The sequence below is a fragment of the Wyeomyia smithii genome, chromosome 1 (genome assembly GCF_029784165.1).
Source record: "Wyeomyia smithii strain HCP4-BCI-WySm-NY-G18 chromosome 1, ASM2978416v1, whole genome shotgun sequence".
NCBI lineage: Eukaryota > Metazoa > Arthropoda > Insecta > Diptera > Culicidae > Wyeomyia > Wyeomyia smithii.
In genome coordinates, this window is record NC_073694.1 from 62,991,239 (window position 1) to 63,014,867 (window position 23,629).

The following is a 23,629-nucleotide window of genomic DNA, read 5'->3' on the forward strand; positions in this document are numbered from 1 at the left end:
TGAAACTTTTGGGGGCATGGTTGACGACAAACTTACGTTCAAGAGCCACGTCAACTATGTCTGCAAAAAGGCATCAACTGCTATGGCAGTACTGTACTATCTTGAAAGATGTCGAATAGTTCAGCGGTATACGGTAGCAAGCGCAGAGTACTTGCAAGCGTCGTTTCATCGATACTTAAATAAATATGGTGAGCCAGCGGGGTACAATGCCCTAAGTACCGTAAACTGGGGTGACTTTGATCACTTTTTTGATTGTATCTCAAATATTTTCAGAAAATACTGAAAACAATATTGTTTGATATTTTTAAAATAAGAACTGGCATGTATTGAGAAAGATACAGTCACTACTTCGAAAGTTTAGTAACAATTTTGCTGTTTTGAAGTAGAATACTTCTCTCAGGAAGTTCGGCCACATAGGGATGTGAAATAAATATCTAAAACCGGAAATAGTGAAAAATATGTCTAATTTCAGATGCTAATAAATCGGTCAATTCCTGATGGATTTCCTTCGTTTTTGCGGCAATCGATTGGAAAATCTTCTAAGATTCCTACCAAATGCAGGAAATTGCAATTTTATTATTCGACATATGGTACTATTTAAAATTGTCAAGCCTTGTCAAAACGCAAAATTCTACCTCTGATTGGTCGTTATACAATTGCTTTCCCAAGCACGGTTCCCAATTATAGACCTAGTAAATTGGAAATGCATTATTATGGCCTATAAAAGAGCCTGCATCTACCTAAATCAGTCATCGTAGTTTCGAACACGGACCAATATGGTCTTCACTTAGCAGCAAAGGTAGCGGATAGCAGCAACATTGAAAGCTGCAGCGGATATCAGCTGCGGTAGGTGCAGTGGCACCTAGTCCATCAAGAAGTTGCCTTTGTGTGGCAGCAGTAGCAGCCATAGTGGCAGGACAACTGGCAGGCAGGGTCTGCTGATGTGATGCAGCAGCACTTTCTCTAGCGAAAAGCTGCCTTCATGCGGTAGCAGACGGCATCAGTAGTAGGTGCATTAACCGACGTTTTCTCCAGTGAAAAGTTTCCTCATATAGGCTCATATAGACACTAACGTTTTGGAATACTGGCATTCAATATATGTGAGGCGTCAAATTTTCAATGTGAAAACAGCTTTATGCTGTGTTATCAGAAAGATGCCTTCTTCCCACTGCTAGGGATAGCATCAAAATGCAATCAGTATCATATCCGATTTTAAATATACACTTGTGTACTTCCTCCAGTGAAAAGCTTTGCCATATTTTGGCAACACACAACCTTTTTATGAATGCTGGCTGTGTCTAGTTTTTAGTGTGGAAACAGTTTTCCACTGTTGCCTGTGTGGCTTAACCCCCACTTGCGGGGTATCACAAAGATGTGATAAACATTTCATTAGATATTGTATTGATCAACTGTCCTTATAAGGACAACAAAAGAATATTTGAAGAGTTAATATTTTCTTGTTTTGCGCCATACTCCAAAGATGATTATCTTCATCTACATGCATTCTCTGACTGTTATTACGTGTTTGCGCCGCTTGGAGAAAGCGAATGACGGCGCGATGCGATTCGGCAAGACGAAATGTCTTGAAATGTTTAGATCTACTTCGCCGTATAAATAGCTGCACATTTCTTTACGGCAAGGCGAATCGCATCGCGCCGTCATTCGCGTTCTGCAAAACGGTAGCCTTTGTTCCGTTTCTGTTCAATTATGTCGTATTGAATGTGCATATTACAATTCGGAAGCACTTCAACTTCTCATTTGCGCAAAATTTTAAAAATATTCAATAAACTTAATTCAAAATATCTAACAAAGAGAAATTACAACACTGCCAATAACGGTTAACGTTTATTTTTTAGAAAAAATGACAGACACGCAAGCAGCCGGGTTATCTCTTCTGTAAAAGTATTCTTCAACCTTGCGGTCGTGGCTTTGCACACAACCCTCCTGTGATTTTTAAATATGCTCTAAACATTTTACACCAATCTTCATTCCGGGTAACTTTGATCACTTCATTACTTTTAAGAATTTGGAGTAACGCTTTGCTACTTTCACTAAATTAAACAGCCTTAAACGACTTAAACGAGTTCAGAAATATGGAAAGCAATTTTGGGGCCATTCACATTCTACGTGAACAGTTTATGTTGGCGAATGTCCAAGATTCATACAAAATTTTTAGAATATATATAAATGAAAATCCACTGAGAGGGAAGGTGGTCTAAAATCATCAAAACCAGTCCACGTGAAATATGACCTATGCAATTGTACCAATTTGCATGTTACTTCACGTCTTGGGTTTCTGTTAAGGAGAAATATGTAGTACGCTGTGGAGATTATTGGGACTCAACATTGCCTTCGAGGAAAAACTTGCAAAAATAACAATGAAATGCATTGTTATAGTATTTGTTGATCTTAAGAACTAGTCTGGGAACAAAATAAAAGAACTTTACATATTACAGCTTGTTGTTTTTAATCTGCTTGAACCGATTGTTTGTATGCCACAAAAATCGCCAAAAATATACTTTATTTTCAATTAATATTTTAGCATGAAAAACACTATTAAAATAGCAGGAAATTCATGAATAGTAGCAGTGCAGACATATATCCACACAATCAGTGAAGATTACGACAAATCCCAAGCACTAAGAGCGCTTTTTTACCACATTATCGAAAAAGAGGTACTGTGATCAAAGTCACCCCGGTGATCAAAGTCACCCCAGTTTACGGTACTCATATTTATCATGGAAAACTGAAAAGTACCTACAGACTCATGTGCCTAAGGGTTGCGAGTGCGTATCGTGTGTCGTATGCCGTAATCTACATCTTGTCCAGCATGATGCCTATCAGCACTGCCATTAAGGAGGATATAGAGTGCTCCGATCAACGTGACAAAAGAGGCATTCGAGGTAACAGAAGATCATTCTCGATGATCAGATGGCAGCGGAAATGGTCCAGTTCCGCGAAGGGTAGATGGACGCACCGACTTATTGTGGAGATATACAGATTGATCGGGAGGCGCCATGGTGAAGTTAACTACCACTTGACACATATTCTGTCAGGTCATAGCTGCTTTAGTTTTGTAACCTCCAGGTGTATTGACCTGGGAGGCTGTACTGCAAAAAGATAATACTTACCGCCATGATCTTCAAGGCGGCGAGGTCAACGAGTTTTAGGCCGCTATCGTCGGCATATTCAGGAAGTGATTATCCTAAATCATTCCCATTCAATGACCCACTTTTACAATAAGCTATACGCAGCTGCAGCTGTATCACTGTAGCTCTGGTAAATGGTATGACCATCGCGGAAATTACCTACCATAGAATGTATGCGGTACACCACGTGTAACGTTACGGTATCGAATTTGTGGTTATGCAATCATCAGTAAGGGGCCATCCACATACCACGTGGACAGATTTTTAACGATTTTAACACCCCCCCCCCTCCCCCTCCGTGGACAACTGCCCATATAAATTCTAAAAATAAAATGTATGGACCGTGGATATTAGCCAACCCCCCTCCCCAAAGATGTCCACGTGGTATGTGGATGGCCCCTAAGCACTCGGGTGCTTCCGATAAAATTGAGAGATTCGCAGTACTATATTCATCAGGACTTTCTTTCACTTCAACAATCTACCACATCTACCATTATTATTTATTTACTAGCTGACCCGGCAAACTTCGTCCCGCCTATTTTTGTGTTAAATTTAGTAATTTTCAACATTCCAAATTCATTGATTTCTTGCGATTTGTTTAAATCGTTTGAAATTATTGGTTTTATCGGAATGACAACATCCTCGTCTTTTGACTTTAGTACATCACCTCTATTCCGGAAATACTCATATTGGGTGGTATTCAGTTATTTTCATTGTTTGTCAGAAACTGAAAGTGGTCATCTTCCAATTCAAGATGGTGTCCAGGGTGAATGCTTGTCTTCTATACATCGTTTCTATTACAGAAATATTCATATGTAGTAGTATTCGGCTGTTTCCCAGAAGTTGCCATTTTGCAATTCAAAATGGTGTCTGAGGTCAATTTTTAGCTTTGTGCATCAATCTGGTTGAGGAAACGCTCATATTGGGTGGTATTTGGTCACTTTAGGCTGTTCAGAAACCGGAAACCACCATCCTGGATTTTAAAATGGCATTTGAAGACAATTTTTGGCCCCTGAGCGTCATTCTGGTTTAAGAAAAATCAATAATAGGTGTCATTTAGGCATTTTCGGCTGTTTTCCAGAAACCGGAAGTCACCATCTTAGAATTCAAAATGGTGTCTGTGGACGATTTTAGCTCCTGTGTATCATTCTGGTATCGCAGCATCTCATATTGAATGGAAATCGGCCATTTTTGGCTGTTTTTCGGAAAGCGGAAGTCGCTATCTTGGATTTCAAAATGGTATTTGGAGACGATTTCTGGCTTCTGAGCGTCATTCTGGTTGAAGAAACACCCATATTGGGTGGTATTTGGTCATTTTCGGCAGTTTCCCATTCACCGGAAGTCGTCATCTTACAATTCATAATGTTGTCTGAGTCATCATAACAATCCCGGAAATACCCATATTTGGTCATTTGCCGCTGTTTTTCAGAAACCGGAAGTCACCATCTTGGATTTGGGTGAATGGTGAATGGTGAACATGGTAGCTTGTGTACCACTAGTGTCAACATTAAAACGCTTTTTTGTGTGTGAAATCAAGTGCTTTAGGTGATCTAGTGCTAGTGATCCGACGGCCAAATTGGAAACCTAAACGGATAAGTAGAAGTGTATTTGCATGCTTTCGATTTATTCGTTTTTTATTGATTTAATTTGTGTCAGCGCCGATCAGCGCATCTATATCACATAGACGCTACGGCTGCTGGTTGAAACATTCATTGTTATATTTTTGCATTGTTCGTTGCCTTTAGCCTTTAGCCTTTACCATTGCTGCTGGACGAGTCCGGCCGGCGGTTGTTTGTTTGTTTATTATGGACTGTGCAAAGTGTGGTAATGTAGTTCGTGTTAGCGATGATCCCGTAGTTTGTGTGGGCAAGTGCAATTCTCGATTTCATCGAGTTTGTACACCGCTCACTAAAATAGCGGCAAGAGTCGTTAACGATAATGAAAATATTGTTTTCAAATGTGCTTCATGTTTATCGGCCCAAGAAGACGGCGGGAAAGATGATGCTATGAGTAGTGAGCTGACGGAGATCAAGAGTGTATTGTCACGAACCAATTGAAGACGTAGCTAAGCAAAACGACGAGGTTTTTGTTTCTGAAAATGCTTTGACATACGCGAACATTTTAGCGGGGTCAAGTGGGAATGCAAATAAATTGAAGCGAGTGGAAAACCGTAAGACTCGGCCGGTCATTGTGATTAAACCAGTCGAGTCTTCTCAATCTAGTGAAGATACTAGAATTTTTTTGAAAAATAATTTAGATCCTAAAATACACAAAATTAGAAACTTTAGAAACGGGAAAGCAGGTTCGATAATTGCTGAGTGTGCCATAGGGGTTAACATTGAAGTCGTGAAAAAGGACATTGAAGCAATTTAGGTGAAAAATATAATGCTGTTATTCCTACAACCGCTAAGCCTAAGTTGAAAATTGTGGGAATGAGTGATCAATATTCCCCCGAAGTCTTTATCGACTTGTTAAAAAGTCAAAATGAAGACCTCGGTATCAATGAAGTCAAAGTTATTGCTCAATTTGTAAATTCAAGCTTCAAATATAATAAGTATAACACTATTATTGAAGTTGATAAGGACACTTTTAACCACTTGATGACTGCTGGTAAAGTAAACATTGGGTGGGATAGGTGTTCGATTCAAGAGGCCGTCAATGTTTTACGTTGCTTTAAATGTGGAGAATTTGGTCATAAAAGCACAGAGTGTGTTAATCCTGAAACATGCTCCAAGTGTAGCGGACTACATAAGACATCGGAATGCTCATCGACTGATTTTAACTGCGTAAATTGTTTAAAATATAAGAAAGAATTTCATTTGAACTTGGACGTAAAACATCCAGCATTTAGCACGCAGTGTCCGGTATATCGGAGACTGTTTGAAAAAAGAAAAAGCAACATGTTGTTAAGTAAATAGCAGCTGAAGCAAATGCAATGTGAGAGGAAGCGAGAGATAGTTTATCTAAATATTGCTGGTTTATCAACAACTTATGCTGCATTGCGGCATTTTGTGGAAAGAACACGTCCGATGTTGGTATTGCTGGCTGAAACTCATATAGTAGAAGCTGATGCATTCGATCAATATAACATACCGGGTTACAAAGTTGCTTTTTGCCTTTCACACTCCAGACATACTGGAGGGGTTGCTATTTACGCCAAGGAATCTGTTAAATTCAACACTCGGTTAAACGAATGTGTTGAAAACAATTGGTTCCTGGGTATATCAGTTGAAAGAGGCGTGACGATGGGAAATTTCGGAATTGTATACCATTCCCCCAGTTCAAGTGACCAGCGTTTTTTTGGAAATTTTAGATAACTGGTGGGAGAGTTTTGTAGACTTAAATAAATTAAACGTTATCGCTGGTGACTTTAATATTAATTGGCTTAATGAACCAAATTCGAATCAATTAGAGCAATTAGCAGATTTTTTCAATTTGCGACAAACTGTTTGTCAATATACAAGAATTTCCAGACAATCTCGTACATTAATAGATCACGTGTTTTCAAATTTTGATAATGTTCATTCCTTTACAGAGGCCGATTACAAAATTACAGATCATGAGACAATTTTTGTTTTTATTGAGAATGACCAAAACCGTGATGATAAAGTAAAGATAAAGTGCTGGAACAGATATTCGAAACAAGCAGTGTCTCAACTTGTTTCGAGAAGCTTGGATTTTCAACCAGTAACTGGTGATTTGGACAATAAAGCAGCTGTTCTTACCAACACGCTGAAAGAATGTACCAATAGTTTAGTTTTAGAAAAACATGTAAACTTGCATAATGCAAACAGCTGGTACACTTTAGATCTTCTGCGTTTAAAACGAAAAAGAGATAAAAGGTACAAGCAGTTTTACAGAAGTAACAGTAACGATGATTGGTATAGGTACACCGCGGCGCGTAACATGTATTCACGTGCCTTGAAAAAGGCTCGGTGTGAATATATACAGCGGAAGATTGATCAACATCAAAATAACAGCAAACAGTTATGGAAAATTTTGAAGAAACTAATGAAAAGTAAAGATTGTAGCCCACAATCCATAACTTTTAATGGCTTAGAAGAACAATCGGCGCGAGTAATAGTAAATAAATTTAACAATTATTTCGTTAACAGTGTTCAATCGATATATCATAGCATTGATTTGGTCAATGAGCCGGACGAGATAATACAGCCGATCAATAATAACTGTAGCTTTGATGGTTTTCATCCTATTACTTTTGCAGAGTTGAGAGATATTTGTTTTTCTTTGGAGAGATCGGCTGGTATCGACAATGTCAACGCAAAAGTAATACAAGATTGCTTTCATGTCATTGGACACGATCTGCTGGACCTTATTAATGAATCACTGCAAACAGGGCACGTGCCTGAAGTTTGGAAGGAATCACTTGTGGTTCCTATCCCCAAGATTACTGGGACGGATAAAGCCGAAGAGTTCCGTCCCATTAACATGTTGCACACATTAGAGAAAATATTAGAACTTGTTGTAAAAGGCCAGCTGATGGATTATTTAAATCGTAATGATTTGCTAATTCCAGAGCAATCAGGTTATCGAGAGGGGCACTCTTGTGAGTCTGCATTGAATCTGGTGTTAGCAAAATGGAAAGAAAAAATCGAGGCTAAAGAAACTATTCTTGCTGTATTTTTGGATCTAAAACGCGCTTTTAAAACAATTTCTAGGCCCTTATTGTTGCAAACATTGGAGCGCTTTGGTATCGTAGGGACAGCATATAAATGGTTTGAAAGCTATTTGTGTGCTAGAACTCAGAAGACTCGTTTTAATGATTTTGAATCGGATTCCATTGCTAATACACTTGGTGTACCGCAAGGAAATGTTTTGGGGCCCATTTTGTTCATAATTTATATTAATGACATGAAGCGAGTTTTACGGTTTTGCGATATAAATTTATTTGCCGATGACACTGTTCTGTTCATTGCAGCGAAAAATCCAAACGATATTGTTGCACTTTTGAATCAAGATTTACATTATCTGGCGAATTGGTTAAAGTTTAAACAGCTTAAATTGAATATTAGTAAAACACAGTACTTGATTATTTCTTCTGCCAACTCCAGACCAGACGTAAACATTGTAATTGATGGTGAGACGATTGATCGCGTAAATGAGTTAAAGTATCTTGGAGTTATTATTGATGACAAATTAACTTTCAAGTCTCACATAGATAATGTCATCAAGAAAATGGCGAAAAAATACGGTATTTTGTGCCGTTTGAAAAATGAATTGACTGTTAGTAGTAAAATTAGTCTTTATAAGTCAATCATTTCACCACATATAGATTTTTGTTCATCCATAATATTTCTTGCAAACAATACACAAATGTTGAGACTGCAGACAAAATAAAGAAATGCGATTAATATTAAGATGTAATAGATACACTTCCTCGAGTTTTATGCTGGACGCATTGCAATGGCTTTCTGTGAAGCAAAGAGTATATTTTTTGACAATGGTGTTTCTATATAAGATTTTGAATACTAAGCTGCCTCGCTATTTGTGTGATCGAATTGATATAGGAAGTGATTTTCATAGGTACAACACTAGAAACGCGGATGATGCTAGAACACCACATTTTTTATTCGGAAGATCACAGAACTCTCTGTTGTACAAAGGAATAAACTTTTTCAATTCGATGCCAAGACAAGTAAAACGTTCAGCAACAATGGCGGAGTTTAAAAGGCTTTGTATTTCACACATGAAGTCTGTCTTGTAGACAGATTATATAGAATTTTTTGTAAATTAATGACGAAGATTGTAAAATTTAAACTTTTTTTCTAATTTATTGGGTACATCAAGTTATTATGTTCATTGATGATAATGGATTTTTGTTTGAATATAGTTATATAATAATTAATATTAGAGTTAAAAAAAAATGAGTCGGCTACACATGTTTGAGCCACGCGCGCGTAGACTGACAAAGACAATCTGGATATTGAGTACATCAGGTTTAAAACCCTGAAATTGAAACAAAAAGCATAACGGGTTGATAAGTTGCTTTTTGGGTTGCTGTCACCTTTATTTTCTTAATTTATTTGCTTTTACGATTTAAAAAAAGGGTTCGGAGAAAAAAACTGAAAAGGCTTGGGTTTGCCTGTGGACTGTAGAGCTCGTTATCGGGAATTATAGTGTCATAGGATCTCTCTCGTATTTCTGGATCGTTATCCAGAACCAATTCTGATTAGTTAACGCTCCTAAATGTTAGGTTCAATTCCTAACCAAGTCCAGATAATTTTCGGGTTGGAAACGTTCTGGATGAGCCTTGGATCAATGTTATTGAAAAATCGTTTATTTTTTATTTATTTTCAAATTATTGGTATTCTTTTGAAGGGTTACTATGTCTGTATTAATAACCAGTCCGTTATTTGTTTGTCAACTGGTTACATTGTATGACTCTATATAATATCTTACTTAGATAAATCGACCAGCTCAAACCGATGTAGGGGTATGAGGTGGGACCATCATCATCATCATCATCATTTCAAAATGGCATTTGGAGACAATTTCTGGTCTTTGAGCGTCATTCTGGTAAAAAAAAAACACCCATATTAGGAGGTATTTGGTCATTTTCGGCAGTTTTCCATTCACCGGAAGTCGCTATTTTACAACTCAAAATGTTGTCGGAGGTCGATTTGTGGTTTCAGTGCATCATCACGATTTCGGAAATACCCATACTGGGTGGTATTTGCTCATATCCCGCTGTTTTTTCAGAAACCGGATGTCACCATTTTGGATTTAAAAATGATATTTGGAGACATTTTACGGATAGAAACCGGAAGTTTCCATCTTGAATTTATCAATGGCGTCTGGAGTCGAAAACTTTTCTTGCTTCCAGAAACCTCAACATATCAAATTTGTTTCCATTTGCTTGAATATTTCTCGAGATGTGCAGAAATTTGTGTGGAACCCCTCCATTCAGAAGAAGGAGGGGTGTTGAAACATTATAGACATCTTTGTTACCCCTAAAAATATTCACCTGCCGAATTTGGTTTCATTTTTTTAGTTAGTTCTCGAGATGTGCAGAAATTTGTGTTTCATTTGTTTGGAACCCCTCCCTCACAAAAGAGGGAGGGGTGTCGAACCATTATGGACATATTTGTCACCTCTAAAAACATTTACATGCCAAATTTGGTTTTCTTTGGTGGATTGGTTCTCGAGCTGTGCGTAATTTGTGTTTCTTTTGTATGGGACCCCTCCCTTTTGAAAGGGGGAAGGCGGATATATTTGATACCCCTAAAAACAACCACCCGCCAAATTTGGTTCCATTTGCTTGGTGTGTTTTCGAGATGTGCATGAGTTTGTGTTTCATTTGTATCGGACCCCTCCCTTTCAGAAAAGGGAGGGGTGTCAAACCATTATGGATATATTTGCTACCCCTAGAAACATCCACCCGCCAAATTTGGTTCCATTTGCTTGATTAGTTTTCGAGAAGTACATGAATTTGTGTTTCATTTGTATGGAACCCCTTCCTTTTTAGTAGAGGTAGGGGTGTCAAACTATTATGGATATATTTGTTATCCCTTAAAACATCCACCGGCCAAATTTGGTTCCATTTGCTTGGTTAATTTTTGAAATGTGCATGAATTTGTGTTTCTTTTGTATGGGATCCCTCCCTTCCAGAAGAGGGAGGGGTCTCGAACTCTATATACAAAATTTCACGCCGATCGGTTCGGTAGTTCCCAAGCCTATATGGAACAGACAGACAGATAGACAGACAGACAGACAGACAGACAGAGCTGCATTTTTATATGTATAGATTTGGCATTCCGTCATAATGACATGGCCTGATTAACAAAGTTTCTCCAATTCACTCGGTTTTAGCTGCCGCTCTCCAATCCCTGGGACACCGTTTACTCTCTGTTAGATCTAGCTCCACCTGGTCTACCCATCTTGCCCGCTGCGCCCCTGGTCGTCTTCTTCCTACCGGATTCGAGGCAAACACCATCTTCGCAGGGTAGTTGTCCGGCATTCTTGCAACATATCCTGCCCAGCGTATCCGTCCAGCTTTAGCCACCTTCTGAATACTGGGTTAACCGTGGAGTTGCACGAGCTCATGGTTCATTCTTCTTCCATATTCCGTTCTCCTGCACGTCGCCAAAGATTGTCCTTAGTACTCGTCGTTCGAAAACTCCGAGCACTCGCAGGTCCTCCTCGAGCATTGTCCACGTTTCAACAACCGGTCTTATGAGCGTTTTGTACAGGTTACACTTCGTACGGGGGCTCAGTAGGCACGACTTCCGCTGATAATACGCCTCCGGATCTCTCGGTTGGTATCATTGTCCTCAGTAACCAGTGAGCCAAGATAGAACTCATCACCGTCGATCGTAATACTACTGTCAAGGCGTTGTCGGTCGGCTTCGGTTCCACCAGCTAGCATATACTTCGTTTTAGACGTATTTATCTGCAACCCAAACCTCGCTGCTTCCCGTTTTGGTCTGGTGTATTGTCCTGCAACCACCGCAGTTGTTCTGCCGACAATGTCCATATCAACAGCAAAGCAAACGAATTGACTGGATTTGTTGAAAATCGTACCCCGCGTGTTGATGTCCGCTCGATTCATTACACCCTGTAGCGCAATGTTGAATAACAGGCCATCACCCTGTTGAAGCCCCCTGCGGGATTCAAATGGACCCAAAATTCCACTCGAAATCCGCGCACAGCACTGCGTCTAATCCAGAGTAGCTTTCATCAGTCTCATCAGCTTCCCCGGAAAGCCGGTTTCGTCCATGACCTTCCATAGCTCTTTTCGGTTGATAGTGTCATACACGGCTCTAAAGTCGATGATTAGGTGGTGCGTGGGGGTTCTGTATTCACGGCATTTCTGGAGGATCTGCCGTATGGTTAAAATTTGTTACGTCGTAGACAATCCTTCCACGAAGTCGGCCTGATAACTTTCCACAAATCTGTTGGCTAGGGGTGTGAGTCTTCGGAAAATGATTTGGGAAAGCACTTTGTAGGCGGCATTCAGGACGGTGATCGCACGATAGTTTCCACAGTCCAATATGTCGCCTTTATTATAGATAAGGCAGATAACCCCATCCTTCCACTCCTTCGGTAGCTGTTCTGTATCCCAAATTCTAGCAATCAGCCGGTGCAAACAGGTGGCCAGCTTCTCCGAGCCCTTCTTAATAAGCTAAAAAGCTAAAAAGCCATCCTTCCCAGCCGATTTATGGTTTTTCAGCTGCTTGATGACATCCTCAACTTCGCTTATCGTTGCGGCCGGCACGTCTTCTACATTTGTTGCACCGGTGGGATCGCTTTTTCCGCCGCCATGGTCTCCTGCCTCGGCGCCATTCAGATGTTCGGTGAAGTGCTGCTTCCACCTTTCGGTCACCTCACGATCGTCCGTCAGAATACTACCACCTTTATCCCGGCACATTTTGACTTGCGGCACAAAGCCTCTGCGGGATGCGTGGAGTTCCTGGTAGAACTTTCGCGTTTCCTGAGAATGATGCAGCTGTTCCAGCTCTGCAAACTCCTTCTCCTCCAGGCGGTGCTTCTTCTCCCGGAAAATTTGGGTTCGCTGCATTTTCTTCTGTCGGTATCTTTCCACATTCTGACGAGTGGCACTGCGCATTTTAGCCGCCCGCGCAGCATTCCCCTCATCCATCACCCTCCTACATTCGTCGTCGAGCCACTCCTACCGTTGGGTTCGTCTCATATGCCCGATGACGTTCTCCGCTGCGCTGTTGGTGGCTGTTTTAATTGTGTTCCAACAGTCCTCAGGAAAGACCTTCCTCCAGCTCACCGAAGAAAGTTGAGGATGTCCCTGAGAAAGTCAAGTTTAAGTTTCAAACCAAACATCTGGCTTGGTAGCGACCACCGGTTTTAAAATGCCGCCTTTTTTATTAATAATGGTGTTAAAATCAATACCGAAGTGTATGGAGCGCCATGTCATGCGTTAAATTGGATCCAACACTGGTTAATGGAAAATTTGAAATTTTGGCCGAAAGATTTGTCGTTCTTCAGAAGCACTTTAAACTCTAACATAGCGTGCCCATGGCGGTTGATGGCGGAGAACTACGTTTAAAAGGCATGTTCTAGCTTTCGGCGTCGTCTCGAGAATGTCATTGTTGAAAATAGAGCACATATCGAGTAAATTTATTGGATAGGATTATAAGTGAGAGTCCATTTCGGTGTTACCAGAGGTGCGATAAAAAGCCCGAGAAATAGAAATTAAATCCACCAACGCATCGTGCTTTGTGATGTGGTACTTTGAAAGAGATTCTATAGAGAGCTATGACAACCTATCGTAAAGCTTTGTACGCTGAACGAAAAACGGCCAAGTTCAAAGGCTGAAACGTCGGACATAAAACCTAGTAGCGTTTTAGTACACCCCTAAGACTGAGAAAGCCGTATTTCCCTTGAATTTTGATGTTACAGTCGCCTTTAAATTTGTTTATGACAAGCTCAAAGGTCTCTTCCACCACTTTACGATGATGTTTTATTCCCTGATTTCATTCCCAAGTTTAAGAAGCATGTGATTTTACGTAATGATGGTGCCACTTCTTTGCACGGCAGCCTTCTGCACAAGACCATTCAATACGATGCTGAACAAAAAGGTTGGCAGCCTGTCACTCTGCTTTAAACCAGTTAATGGTCGATGTGAAACTTTCTAGGGTGGCATGGTGCAGTCTAATTACTTTATTGGGAACCTATGTTCAGCTTAATACGTCATAAAGCGTCATAATTTCTCCTAACTGAACCGTTCGCTGCTTTGAAGTTTATGAACAGATGAACGTCTGCAAGTTAAATTCTCGATATTTATTAAGAATTTGCAGCAAGGTTAATAACAACGATAACCTACATTGGTATTTGCCAACAAAGGTTTGTTAAAACGGCCTCAGTGTGTGGATCACGATGAGGGAGAGAATTTGAGAAGAGTTATGCCTCGCAAATTGCTATCGTCGAGGCGTAGCCTTTCTTGTAGATCTGGTCTAGGAAACCTTCCAACCAGTCCGAAGACAATTCTTTATCAGGCCACCTTCTCAGCATGATCTAATGGATAGCACCTGATTTTGAATGGTTCGGCGGAATGTAGGGTAGCCGTTCCTCAGCATTTTCACTACTTTCTTCACCTTGTCCATGGATGAAAAGGGTTAACAGCTTATCCATCAACCTCAATCTGGATTCTGCTCCTTTCGACGTCCCGTTTTCCTTAACGTTGTTTCCAACATTTGGTCAACAATCAGCTCGTTTCTCCGTTACTACTCATAACAGAGATTAATACGTTTCGGTTCCTGGTTTTTTAAATAAGTACTAGAGCTGCAACGAAATTGATATGCTTCAGACCGTAGTCGTTCGTAGTAGAATGGTGCCTTTCTCCACTAATTTCGGGGCGGGAGAAATCCGACCTGCACATCCGCATCTCCGCTGACGAGCTTGGTGTTGTTTGGTGTTGTGTCTCATACACTTTCTGTACTCTTTTCAAGGAGCTCATGGAACTCATCTTTCTCGTCATCAATGATAAATCCATTTATCGGTGCATAGAGAACAGTTAGGCAGTAATTGAAGATTTTTCTCTTTATTTCGGACAAGCATGCGCGGCCTACATCCATCGGAACGCTTCATTTGTTTCCCAATTAGCAAAAAACAATAGGGGTTTGTAGTGGACAGGTTAGAGAATCCACTTTGACCAGCGGATCCAGACTATTCGATGTAAACGGACTTGCATGGGTTTATTCTCAGGCTTCCTTCACGTTGAATTCTACAAAACCTCGACAAATATCCCTTGACAAAAAAAAATCCCCTTTAAAATAAAACTGTCCAGAAGGACGTTCAGTTGAAAACTCTCCAGCGAATTATAATTGAGGATAATATTTGAGGCTCGGAGTGGTAAGCGTAGAAAGGAAGAGTGAAAAAGCATTCACATAAGCACGAATTAAAATAATCATGTCACCTACTTTGAATAGTGATAATGCTAATAAAAAAATGCGAATTACAGCAAACACCCGGGTGATGTTATAAAAGATCAATGTTTGTGGTCGCGCTGATAAGTCCATACAGGAATATAAACAGGAAACCAATTACCGAGTTTCCAACAATCTCCTCTTTTAATCGTAGTAATTCATTTTCGGCATGCCACCTTACTAGGACTGCGATACCTCGTCTCGCGACGGAACTACCGTCCTAGATATGGCTGGCAGGGCACCGCATTTTATGATTCAGCTACTCGTTCCGGGTCAGACACTGTTGCACACCACCCCTAACTAATAGACACAGTTGCATACAACCAAAGTTTCCGCCGAAGGTTGGTTACTTAGGTTCTGCTTAAGTAACCCGCTTCCTGGTACCTCGTGGAGGTTGGGCCAGGAGTTGCTGGGCAGTGGTGGATGGCCACAATAGGGTCTTAAGTAACACGTGTCCAGCTATTCACTGACAAAATTGTAGGCGTAAACTTAGTTGCATAAACCAATTTTATGTTTTCATTTTCCATTTTTATAGGAGACCTTCCTCAAACGCCTAGTTATACGTCAAAAAATGACGATAACAGATTATCACTTTAAAAATCCTCTAAAAACTTATCTGGTAATCCTCTCAAATATAATATTTTGCATAACTCGAAAGCAACATTCAGTCTTGCAGCTGTTAGACCTATTTCATGAGTAAAAAAAAGTTTTAGTGAGAAATACTTGCTTTTTTTTCTGTATGCCTGAAAGGCACTGGGTACTGAAATGCCACTGCGACATTCTTGCTGATTGTCTTTTGTAGCGGGCCCCGATTGCTGTGCACAGGTTACGGATTGTTCGTACTCATTGATGGAGTAGAACTGTTTTGTTGTAAACCTGTACCCCAATTAGGTACAACATAGTTGATGAAACTAATGACCTGCTTGGGATTGGAGCTCCATGCTTGGTATGGAGTTAAAGGTAACTTCCTAAGAAGTTGTACCTAGAGGAAGCAAGAGCTTCGCAAGAGCAAAGCAAATGCTCTGAACTCTCTGGTTCAGATTTGCAGAATCGGCAGGTGTCGTTCAACACTACGCCGATTTTCTTTAAATGATAAAAAGCGGGACAGTGTCCGGTGAGGAGTCCCGTGATTATCCGTAGGTCACTACGATTTGGACTAAGTAGCTTTCTGGCGGTTCCAGGGTTCGGATAGATAAACTGTTTAGCTGTGAAAGCTTGTTGAGAAGTGCGTCGACAACTAGTGACCATAACAAGGGCGAGAGAACTCCTCCTTGCGGGCATCCCTTGATCACAGACATTGTTTCAGACGAAACTCCCAAGGTTGCTGTGATCACTCTGCTAGAGGGCATTGCGTGTATCCAGTTCCTTGAAGTTTGGTCGATTCCCTTATGAGAAAGAGCCGTATCAATTGATGCAAGGGACGTGTTATCGAAGGCCCCTTCAATATCAAGAAAGGCACATAGCGCCGTCTCCTGATAACTCAGGGACTTTTCAATCAACGTCACTAAGCTGTGAAGAGCAGTTCTGTTGACTTGCCGCTTTGATAGGCATGTTGGTTCCTGTTCAGCGGGGAGTCTTTAAGAAACTCATCACGGATATATTTATTCATTATTTTCTCCATCAACTTGAGAAGCGATGAAGTCAGAATTATGGGTCTGAAAGTTTTAGGTAGGGTTTTGTCCTTTCTTCCATCTTTGGGGATAAACACTACCTTCACCTTCAGCCAGTTATCCGGAATATGGCCCAGGATAAAGCTGGCTCTGAAGAGGTTGATGAGTTCGGACATGATAACTGCGGCCGATTTTTGTAGAAAGATGGGTGGTATGCCGTCTGGACCAGGAGACTTCATAGGGTCGAATGAGCTTAGAGCCCAACCTATTGAAGCTTTCGTGAACAGTCGACGGGCCAGCAGGATGGACTCCCGAGACGCCATATGTCTCAAATTGTCCTGCCGCGACCCATCACTATTCAGTTCTTCGGTCTCTGTTGATCCAGGAAAGTGGGTGTTTATAAAAACCTCCAGCGTTTCCTTGGTAGTGACAGTGAGGCATCCATCCTCTTTCCTCACCTGTCCTAAACCGTTAGTATGGTCTTTGGACATCGCCTTTTGGAGCCGCGTAGCTTCCGGCAGAGTTTGGATTCCTTCACAGAAACTAACTCTGGATTTCCGTTTAGCCTTGCGTAGCTCGGCGTTGTACTTAGTGAGGGACGCCCTGTAGTCGTCCCAGTTAGACGTGACTTTTGCCCTGTTGAACAACCGCCTAGTTTCCCGACGAAGGTCACTAAGTTGATCATTCCACCAGGGTACGTCACGGCATACTGTCCGCTGTGTTAGTGGACAGTTAGCGTCGAAAGCATCCATGATTCTGTTTTGTAGATCATTTGCTGCTGAATTCAGGTCAACTGAATTTCGAATGTTGCTGTAACTGAAAGTTCGTGAATCGATCAGGTGTTCCTTAAAGGATTCCCAATCTGTATTCTTAGGATTTCTGAACAGCTCTCTTTTCAGAGGGTTAGCCTTTATATAAAAAACGATGTGTCTGTGGTCCGACAAACTAGTTTCATCGGAGACTTGCCAATTTTTAATCCTTTCAGAAATAGAGGCGCTACACAGAGTGAGATCAAGGACCTCCTGTCTGATAGCGTTGATAAACGTGGGGTTATTCCCTACATTACATACATTGACATCGTTAGAAGTAAGGTATTCAAGTAGGTACTCACCCCTGGTGTTGGTGTCCGAGCTGCCCCAGATCGTGTGGTGAGCGTTGGCAACGCTGCCGATCAGAAACGGCTTGTTGATGGCCTTGCAGTACCGCACGAGCGCAGCAACTTCGGGTGGCTACTTGCTTAGTAAAATATAAAACTTTGTATTGACTTGTTTTTTGTGCATTCATTTATTTGACGAGCAAATTCATCATATCAGGCGACTCGTTCAATTTCGTTCTAGCTTACTCCCATGGAGAGCAAGTTACCAGAGATTTCACCTTTTGTAATTCTTCTCTCTGTGGTGATTCTCTGTGGTGATTCTATTGATGTGAGAAACCATTAATCAAAATTAAAATTTTGGGGAAGGTTATTGTTCTTATCAGAGTCGATTTTATCTTTCCCAAACAAAAATCCTGCCCACGGCTATGGAACGGTTCAATCCGTCGCTCGTCGAGAACACTAGAATAAGTTTATCTCCAACGCCGAAGGTCACCGTTGCTGGAGCTATTTGCTAGCCTTCAACTTTTCCCGAATGCAGCAGACAGCAAAAGTTGAGCAAAAGAGAGAAAAAAAAGTCGAATCCATTTGTCCTATGCTTTGATCGAAAGTAACTTTTGCTGGCTCGACGATTTGCGACTGCAAATTGATGATCGGAAAAGTTTGATTTTCACTTCGGAAGTTATCGGATGGCTTTGCGTTGGATGCTCAGTCATATGGTTTTTATCTCCTACCCTTTTTTTTGGTGCGACCAGGCTTCGAAATGGTCACGGTCGAACCACTTTTTACTGCGATAATCGTCTTCTTCTTCCTCTGACGCTAGCAAGGCTCGCTGTCTTAATACAGTCTTGAACGAACATGTCAAACGAACACCGCCGCCACGACGTTTTTTTCCTCAAACGTATTTTAACATTTTTTCTAGAAATGAGAATTACGCACGTTGGGTGCGGATATTTCGGAAATTATTTATATCATTGTGCTTGTAATAATATTTATCAACATAAATAGAACGAAGAAGACAGAAATAGGCCGAAATAACATCGCCAAACGAATGGCAGTGTGAATCTCTTTGATGCGCGAGTGTCGAATGACCATCCTTTTCTTTGTTTGAGAGGCGACGGTTGTTTTACATTTACGAGCGAAAGCCGACTGTGATGCACGATGAGGAAGCGAGATCAAATGAAAATGCTGACCGTTTCGAAGCCTGGGTGCGACGAAAAAGTTCCACACGATTTTGTCTCTTTTACTGAATTTGCTTGGTTAGAAAATTTTTTTTTCAGCGGTGTTTTTTTTCTTTCACCCAACAGCAATTCCTTCGAGCACAAATACCGACGGCACGTGAATGATGCGACTGGGGGCGGCGGGCTGGAACAGCGCAAAATACACCGTGTATCCGCTAGTTACAGCCAATTATCGATACGGATCACCGAAGCCCTAACGAACAATCTCGGCCGGATAGAGATAACCTGTCTGGCAACGATTCCGGCCCACGTGGAGCAGGGCGAACAGTACGCGGACTACAAAACGTCCCTCATCAAACGTAAGTAACTTTTGATGCGACACAGATAAAATAAAACAAATCGTTGTTCGTTCGTATTGAACTACCAACTAGAATGAAATCATTATCTGCTGCAATATTATAATGAACATCTTTCAGCAACAAAATCAGATCATATTCAGATTTCTCTGCTTGCTGCATTCTTTTCAGCAGGGGAAGAAACCCGTTATAAAGAATGGCCTTCATTCCCGTAACATTTTTTCCCTGCCATCATCATTATGATCGTTATTATGGCTATCAGTTCCACCCTCAGCTGGGTGAAAGGGGGGCGGATGCTTTTGTCCTGGAACCTCGCGCAGGCCACATCGGCAGGCAGGCGGAGAATAAAAGCAAAGTACAAACTAGTTTCTATGACCATCTCGGAATCGTCGTGAACCCCAGCTAGCAACCAGATGGCAGAGATGCAACGAAAAGCATTTTTTTTTCTGAAGAAATTTCTTGTGATTTTTTTCTTCGACTTCTTTCCAACTATCCGCTTGAGTGGTTCGCAGGAAATGCCTTGTTGTGCCTGCATTATTTTTTCCCCTCTTCATCATGTTGTGTTAAGCATTGTAGCATCGTTGTTGTTTCCTTTGCCTGTGGCTGGCAGAGATGGCATGGAAAAGGCAGCTTCCATTTAAGATCATTTCGTGTTCCGGATTGACTGCTTTTGTTGAGAAAATTAAACAATGCGTTTAGGACATGCAAAAGCCACATCAAATTTGTGCAAAATTTTCGCAACTTGCGATTATGTTTGAAATCTAAATAACGTATTGTGTCTTAGCTATCGTACAACTTTTGTCAAGCATTCAATGATAGATTCGTCCGATGTTCACACTTCTTATTGATATGGGTTTCGTATAACTGTAAGTTTAAGTTAGTTGAAGACGCGACCTTAGCTAGATAGTCTTAGATAGTCTTTGCTTGGATGCATTGCGATGACTCTATTTTTTGGCCAACAGCTCCTGGGTAGGTTGGAGTCTACGATGAGTGAATGTAATGAACGAAGTTCTGTGCTAACTGAAGTTTACGAATCTTCAATTCGGAAATGCAATCATGACGACCTGTTAGACGAGATTCGACATTTATCGAATTCAATGCTTGCTGCCAACCGAAACAAAGATCAAGTAACGAGTGGAGCAACGAAACGGGGATTAGGTTTGGCCGTATCTTCATTAGCTGTACCTTCAACGCCATCATTAGCCGCGTCTTGCTGTACCGGTTTGAGAACCATTGGAAATAAGCGAGTCTGGAAGCTACTAAAGTATTGGGACGATTAAGACAGCAGCAATATAAACAATAATCGTACATTTCTGTCTGACAGGGATGTGCTTGCAGAAACGACCAATAACACGAATGTCAACAGCCGGTCCAATAACTCAATCAGTAATAGGCAGACCGACAGGAAACTGCTTGCGGCAGCAAAAGTAACATTTTTCGGAGGTGCTTCCAGCGACAACCACCTCACCGCTTCATAGCTCATCAAGGCGAAACAATAAATCCATACAGGTCGTCGACGATCACATCATGTACTACTCTAATTACAACACTCGCCGGCGCTGCTTCAGTATCAACGTGCAATCATTTCGATAGGAGAGTTCCTACCCCAGGGATTACGTCATCAACATCCGCTGCAAAAGTAAACCACACACCACGTTCCCCGGTAAATATGTGTCAAGTTTCATCACAACGATCAGCTGTAAGCGTATGTAACTCTTGCCGCTAACTTCAAGGCCCTATTTTTTCTGTATTGACGCGCACCGATTTTTTGGAACTAGACTACTGCGTCCATTAATTAGAACTATTGTATTATATCCCCATTACTATACGTACCATGACACCACCTATTGATCGAGTGAATGGCCGGTTGCCTCGGCACGCTCCCAGTCAGATAGAATGCGTCTATAAAGCCAACTACTTTACCAGGATTAGCAGATCAAATCTCACTCGGTTGCAAGCAGCCCTTACTAAGAAAATTGATTCTGCTCATGTATAATGCACCGTCTTTGCCGCTGTGCCCGGGAACCCAGTTCAAATTGACAGAGTTCATACGACACATCCTCCACAGTGAGAGGACGCACTGCCACACGATTTTTGACGTACACTTGTGAGCACAAAGAGCCTTTAGTGACGCTTGACTATCAGAGGAAATGCAAATATTCGCATGTTTGTAGTTTCTCTTCAGGCAAACGTTGACACATTCGATTATAGCGTAAATCTTCGCTTGGAATACAGTAGGCGCGTCAACGCCCATTGCCACTGATATCTGTACACCCGGACCGAAGATTTCCGCAGCAGTTTTCAAGCCGATTTTTGAGCCGTCCGTAAAGAATACTGTTGACCCCTGACGGACCATATAAACTCCGCACTCTCAGTCGGAGCGCGATGCTTCACGCACCTTATAGGGAATGTCGTAGTTGTCCGAAGGTTCCATCCAGTCTCCGCACATGCTCAACAAAGACTCTCTTTTAAAGTGTTGCAAAATACTCAGATGACCAACAAGATCACCAGGTTAGACCTCTTTAAGAAGTTTGAGCCGCAAGGCGCTCCTTTCGGCTTCTAACTGCACAAATTCATGCAGAGGCAACAGGTGAAGAATTGCATCCAACACTTTCGATGAAGTGCTGCACATATCTTCAGTTATGGCAATACACGCCAGTCTCTGAAGCTTTGCTAGCTTTGTTCTTGCAGTAGCCTCTTTTGTTTTTTTATTGCCACCACACTAAGGAAGCGTATGTTATTTTCGGAAGTATGCTGGATGTGTAGATCCATCTAACCATTTTTGGTCTTAGGCGCCATTTCCTGCCAACCGTAACCAGAACCAGAACGCACTGACCGCTTTGCTTACTGCAATGTCTAGATAAGCGTTCCAGTGAGGTTTCGCATCTAGAGTTATTCATAGAAATTTAACCCCTTCGCTAAACTGGATAGAACTTCCCTCAAGCTTAAGAAGCATTAGGTTAAGTTTTCTCTTTCTAGTTAAAGTGCTACTGTAAGAAGTTACAAGTCTCCGAAAGGCCTGAGGAGAGTATATTAAAACACATCCCTATACTGGCTAGCTGAGTTCTGTAGTCTGAGAGTAAAGTCGTCGCTCAGTCTACTACCACTGTTAAGGTTATTCAATGGGAAACCTGAAGTAGTTCTCTGCTATACGCTGCCTGACCATGACGTGATTGAAAAAGGCCGGGACTCAGCTAGTTAGAGTGTTTCTTAAGGTTAATTTCCTTAAGGTTCCTTAAGGTTCCTGACGGTAAGCTTAAAATAAGATAATATCGAACAGAAACAAGATGAGATTCATCGTTCCTCGCAAATGGCGTCTCTGGGTTAATTACAATAAAAAAGGTAGGTACGAGCATACATAACGCTACATGCGACGGTAGATAAATATATATGCTTATAATTCACAACACACAGCCATCACAATCGCAATTGTGTGAAACATTTTCTGCATTCATTCGTAATACAATATAATATAATACTTAAAATACATACCTTTTTGTCTTCCTATGTACTTTGAGTGAGTGTGCGTGAGATGTTTGAATTGGGCGCCCTTGAGAGAGTTGAACGAAAGAGAGCATGAGTGATTGCAAGTGTGTGCGTATCATCATAGAAGAAAATCTCCATTTTCGCTTGATCAGGACGCCTTGTGGAATTTCATGCAGAAAGTTAAAATCTTTTTTCAAATTGATATCACCGGTTGATTCGTCTTAATTCAATATTTAAATCAAAGTTTTGGTAAGTTATTTTCAATACACTAACAAAGTGCTTTATGGCAACTGTAGTAATGAATATTTCAATTCAGCATCGATTTGCTGCCCGTCATCGTTCTTTTTTGCAGTCTATTGAAAAGTCATTAAAAGAACCAGAAGCGGTAAGTGAAAGTGGCTAGTTATGTGCTGGATCAATAATTAAAAATAGTTTTTGAAACAGTGAACTTGAATTCGTTGAACCGAAATCGTGCCGGACAACGTTACCCGAGAGTTGTTGAACCTCAAGATATGGGTCTGGCAATGCGGGCCAATGAAGTAGAAGTAATAATAACCGAATTCGATCCGGACCATAATCGCAACCAATCAGCAGCAGAATGGCTGAATGAAATTGATTCGATGGCTGAGATTTTCGGCTGGGATACTAGACGCACGTTGCTATATGCCTGCATGCGACTCAAGGGCCCAGCGAAGTTTTGGTTTGATGGATGTAAGCAGTAACTTCGCATCTGGGAACTGTTCAAGGAGAAATTTTTAGAAAACTTTCTTACAGTTATTGATACCGCCGCTATCCACAAGAGGATAATAAACTTGAAGAGAAAGCCCGATCAGTCA

General features: G+C 41.2%; 1 protein-coding gene across 10 annotated transcripts in view; it reads left to right on the plus strand.

Moving 5' to 3' along the window:
- The window catches only part of LOC129726403 (uncharacterized), a 513,997-nt gene that overhangs the window by 308,784 nt on the left and 181,584 nt on the right, over window positions 1-23,629 (plus strand). For all 10 annotated transcript variants that reach the window (XM_055683104.1, XM_055683076.1, XM_055683040.1 and 7 more), the window contains one exon: window positions 19,078-19,310. In XM_055683104.1, coding sequence (XP_055539079.1) covers window positions 19,078-19,310 — 233 coding nt within the window. The remainder of the gene's footprint in view (window positions 1-19,077; window positions 19,311-23,629) is intronic.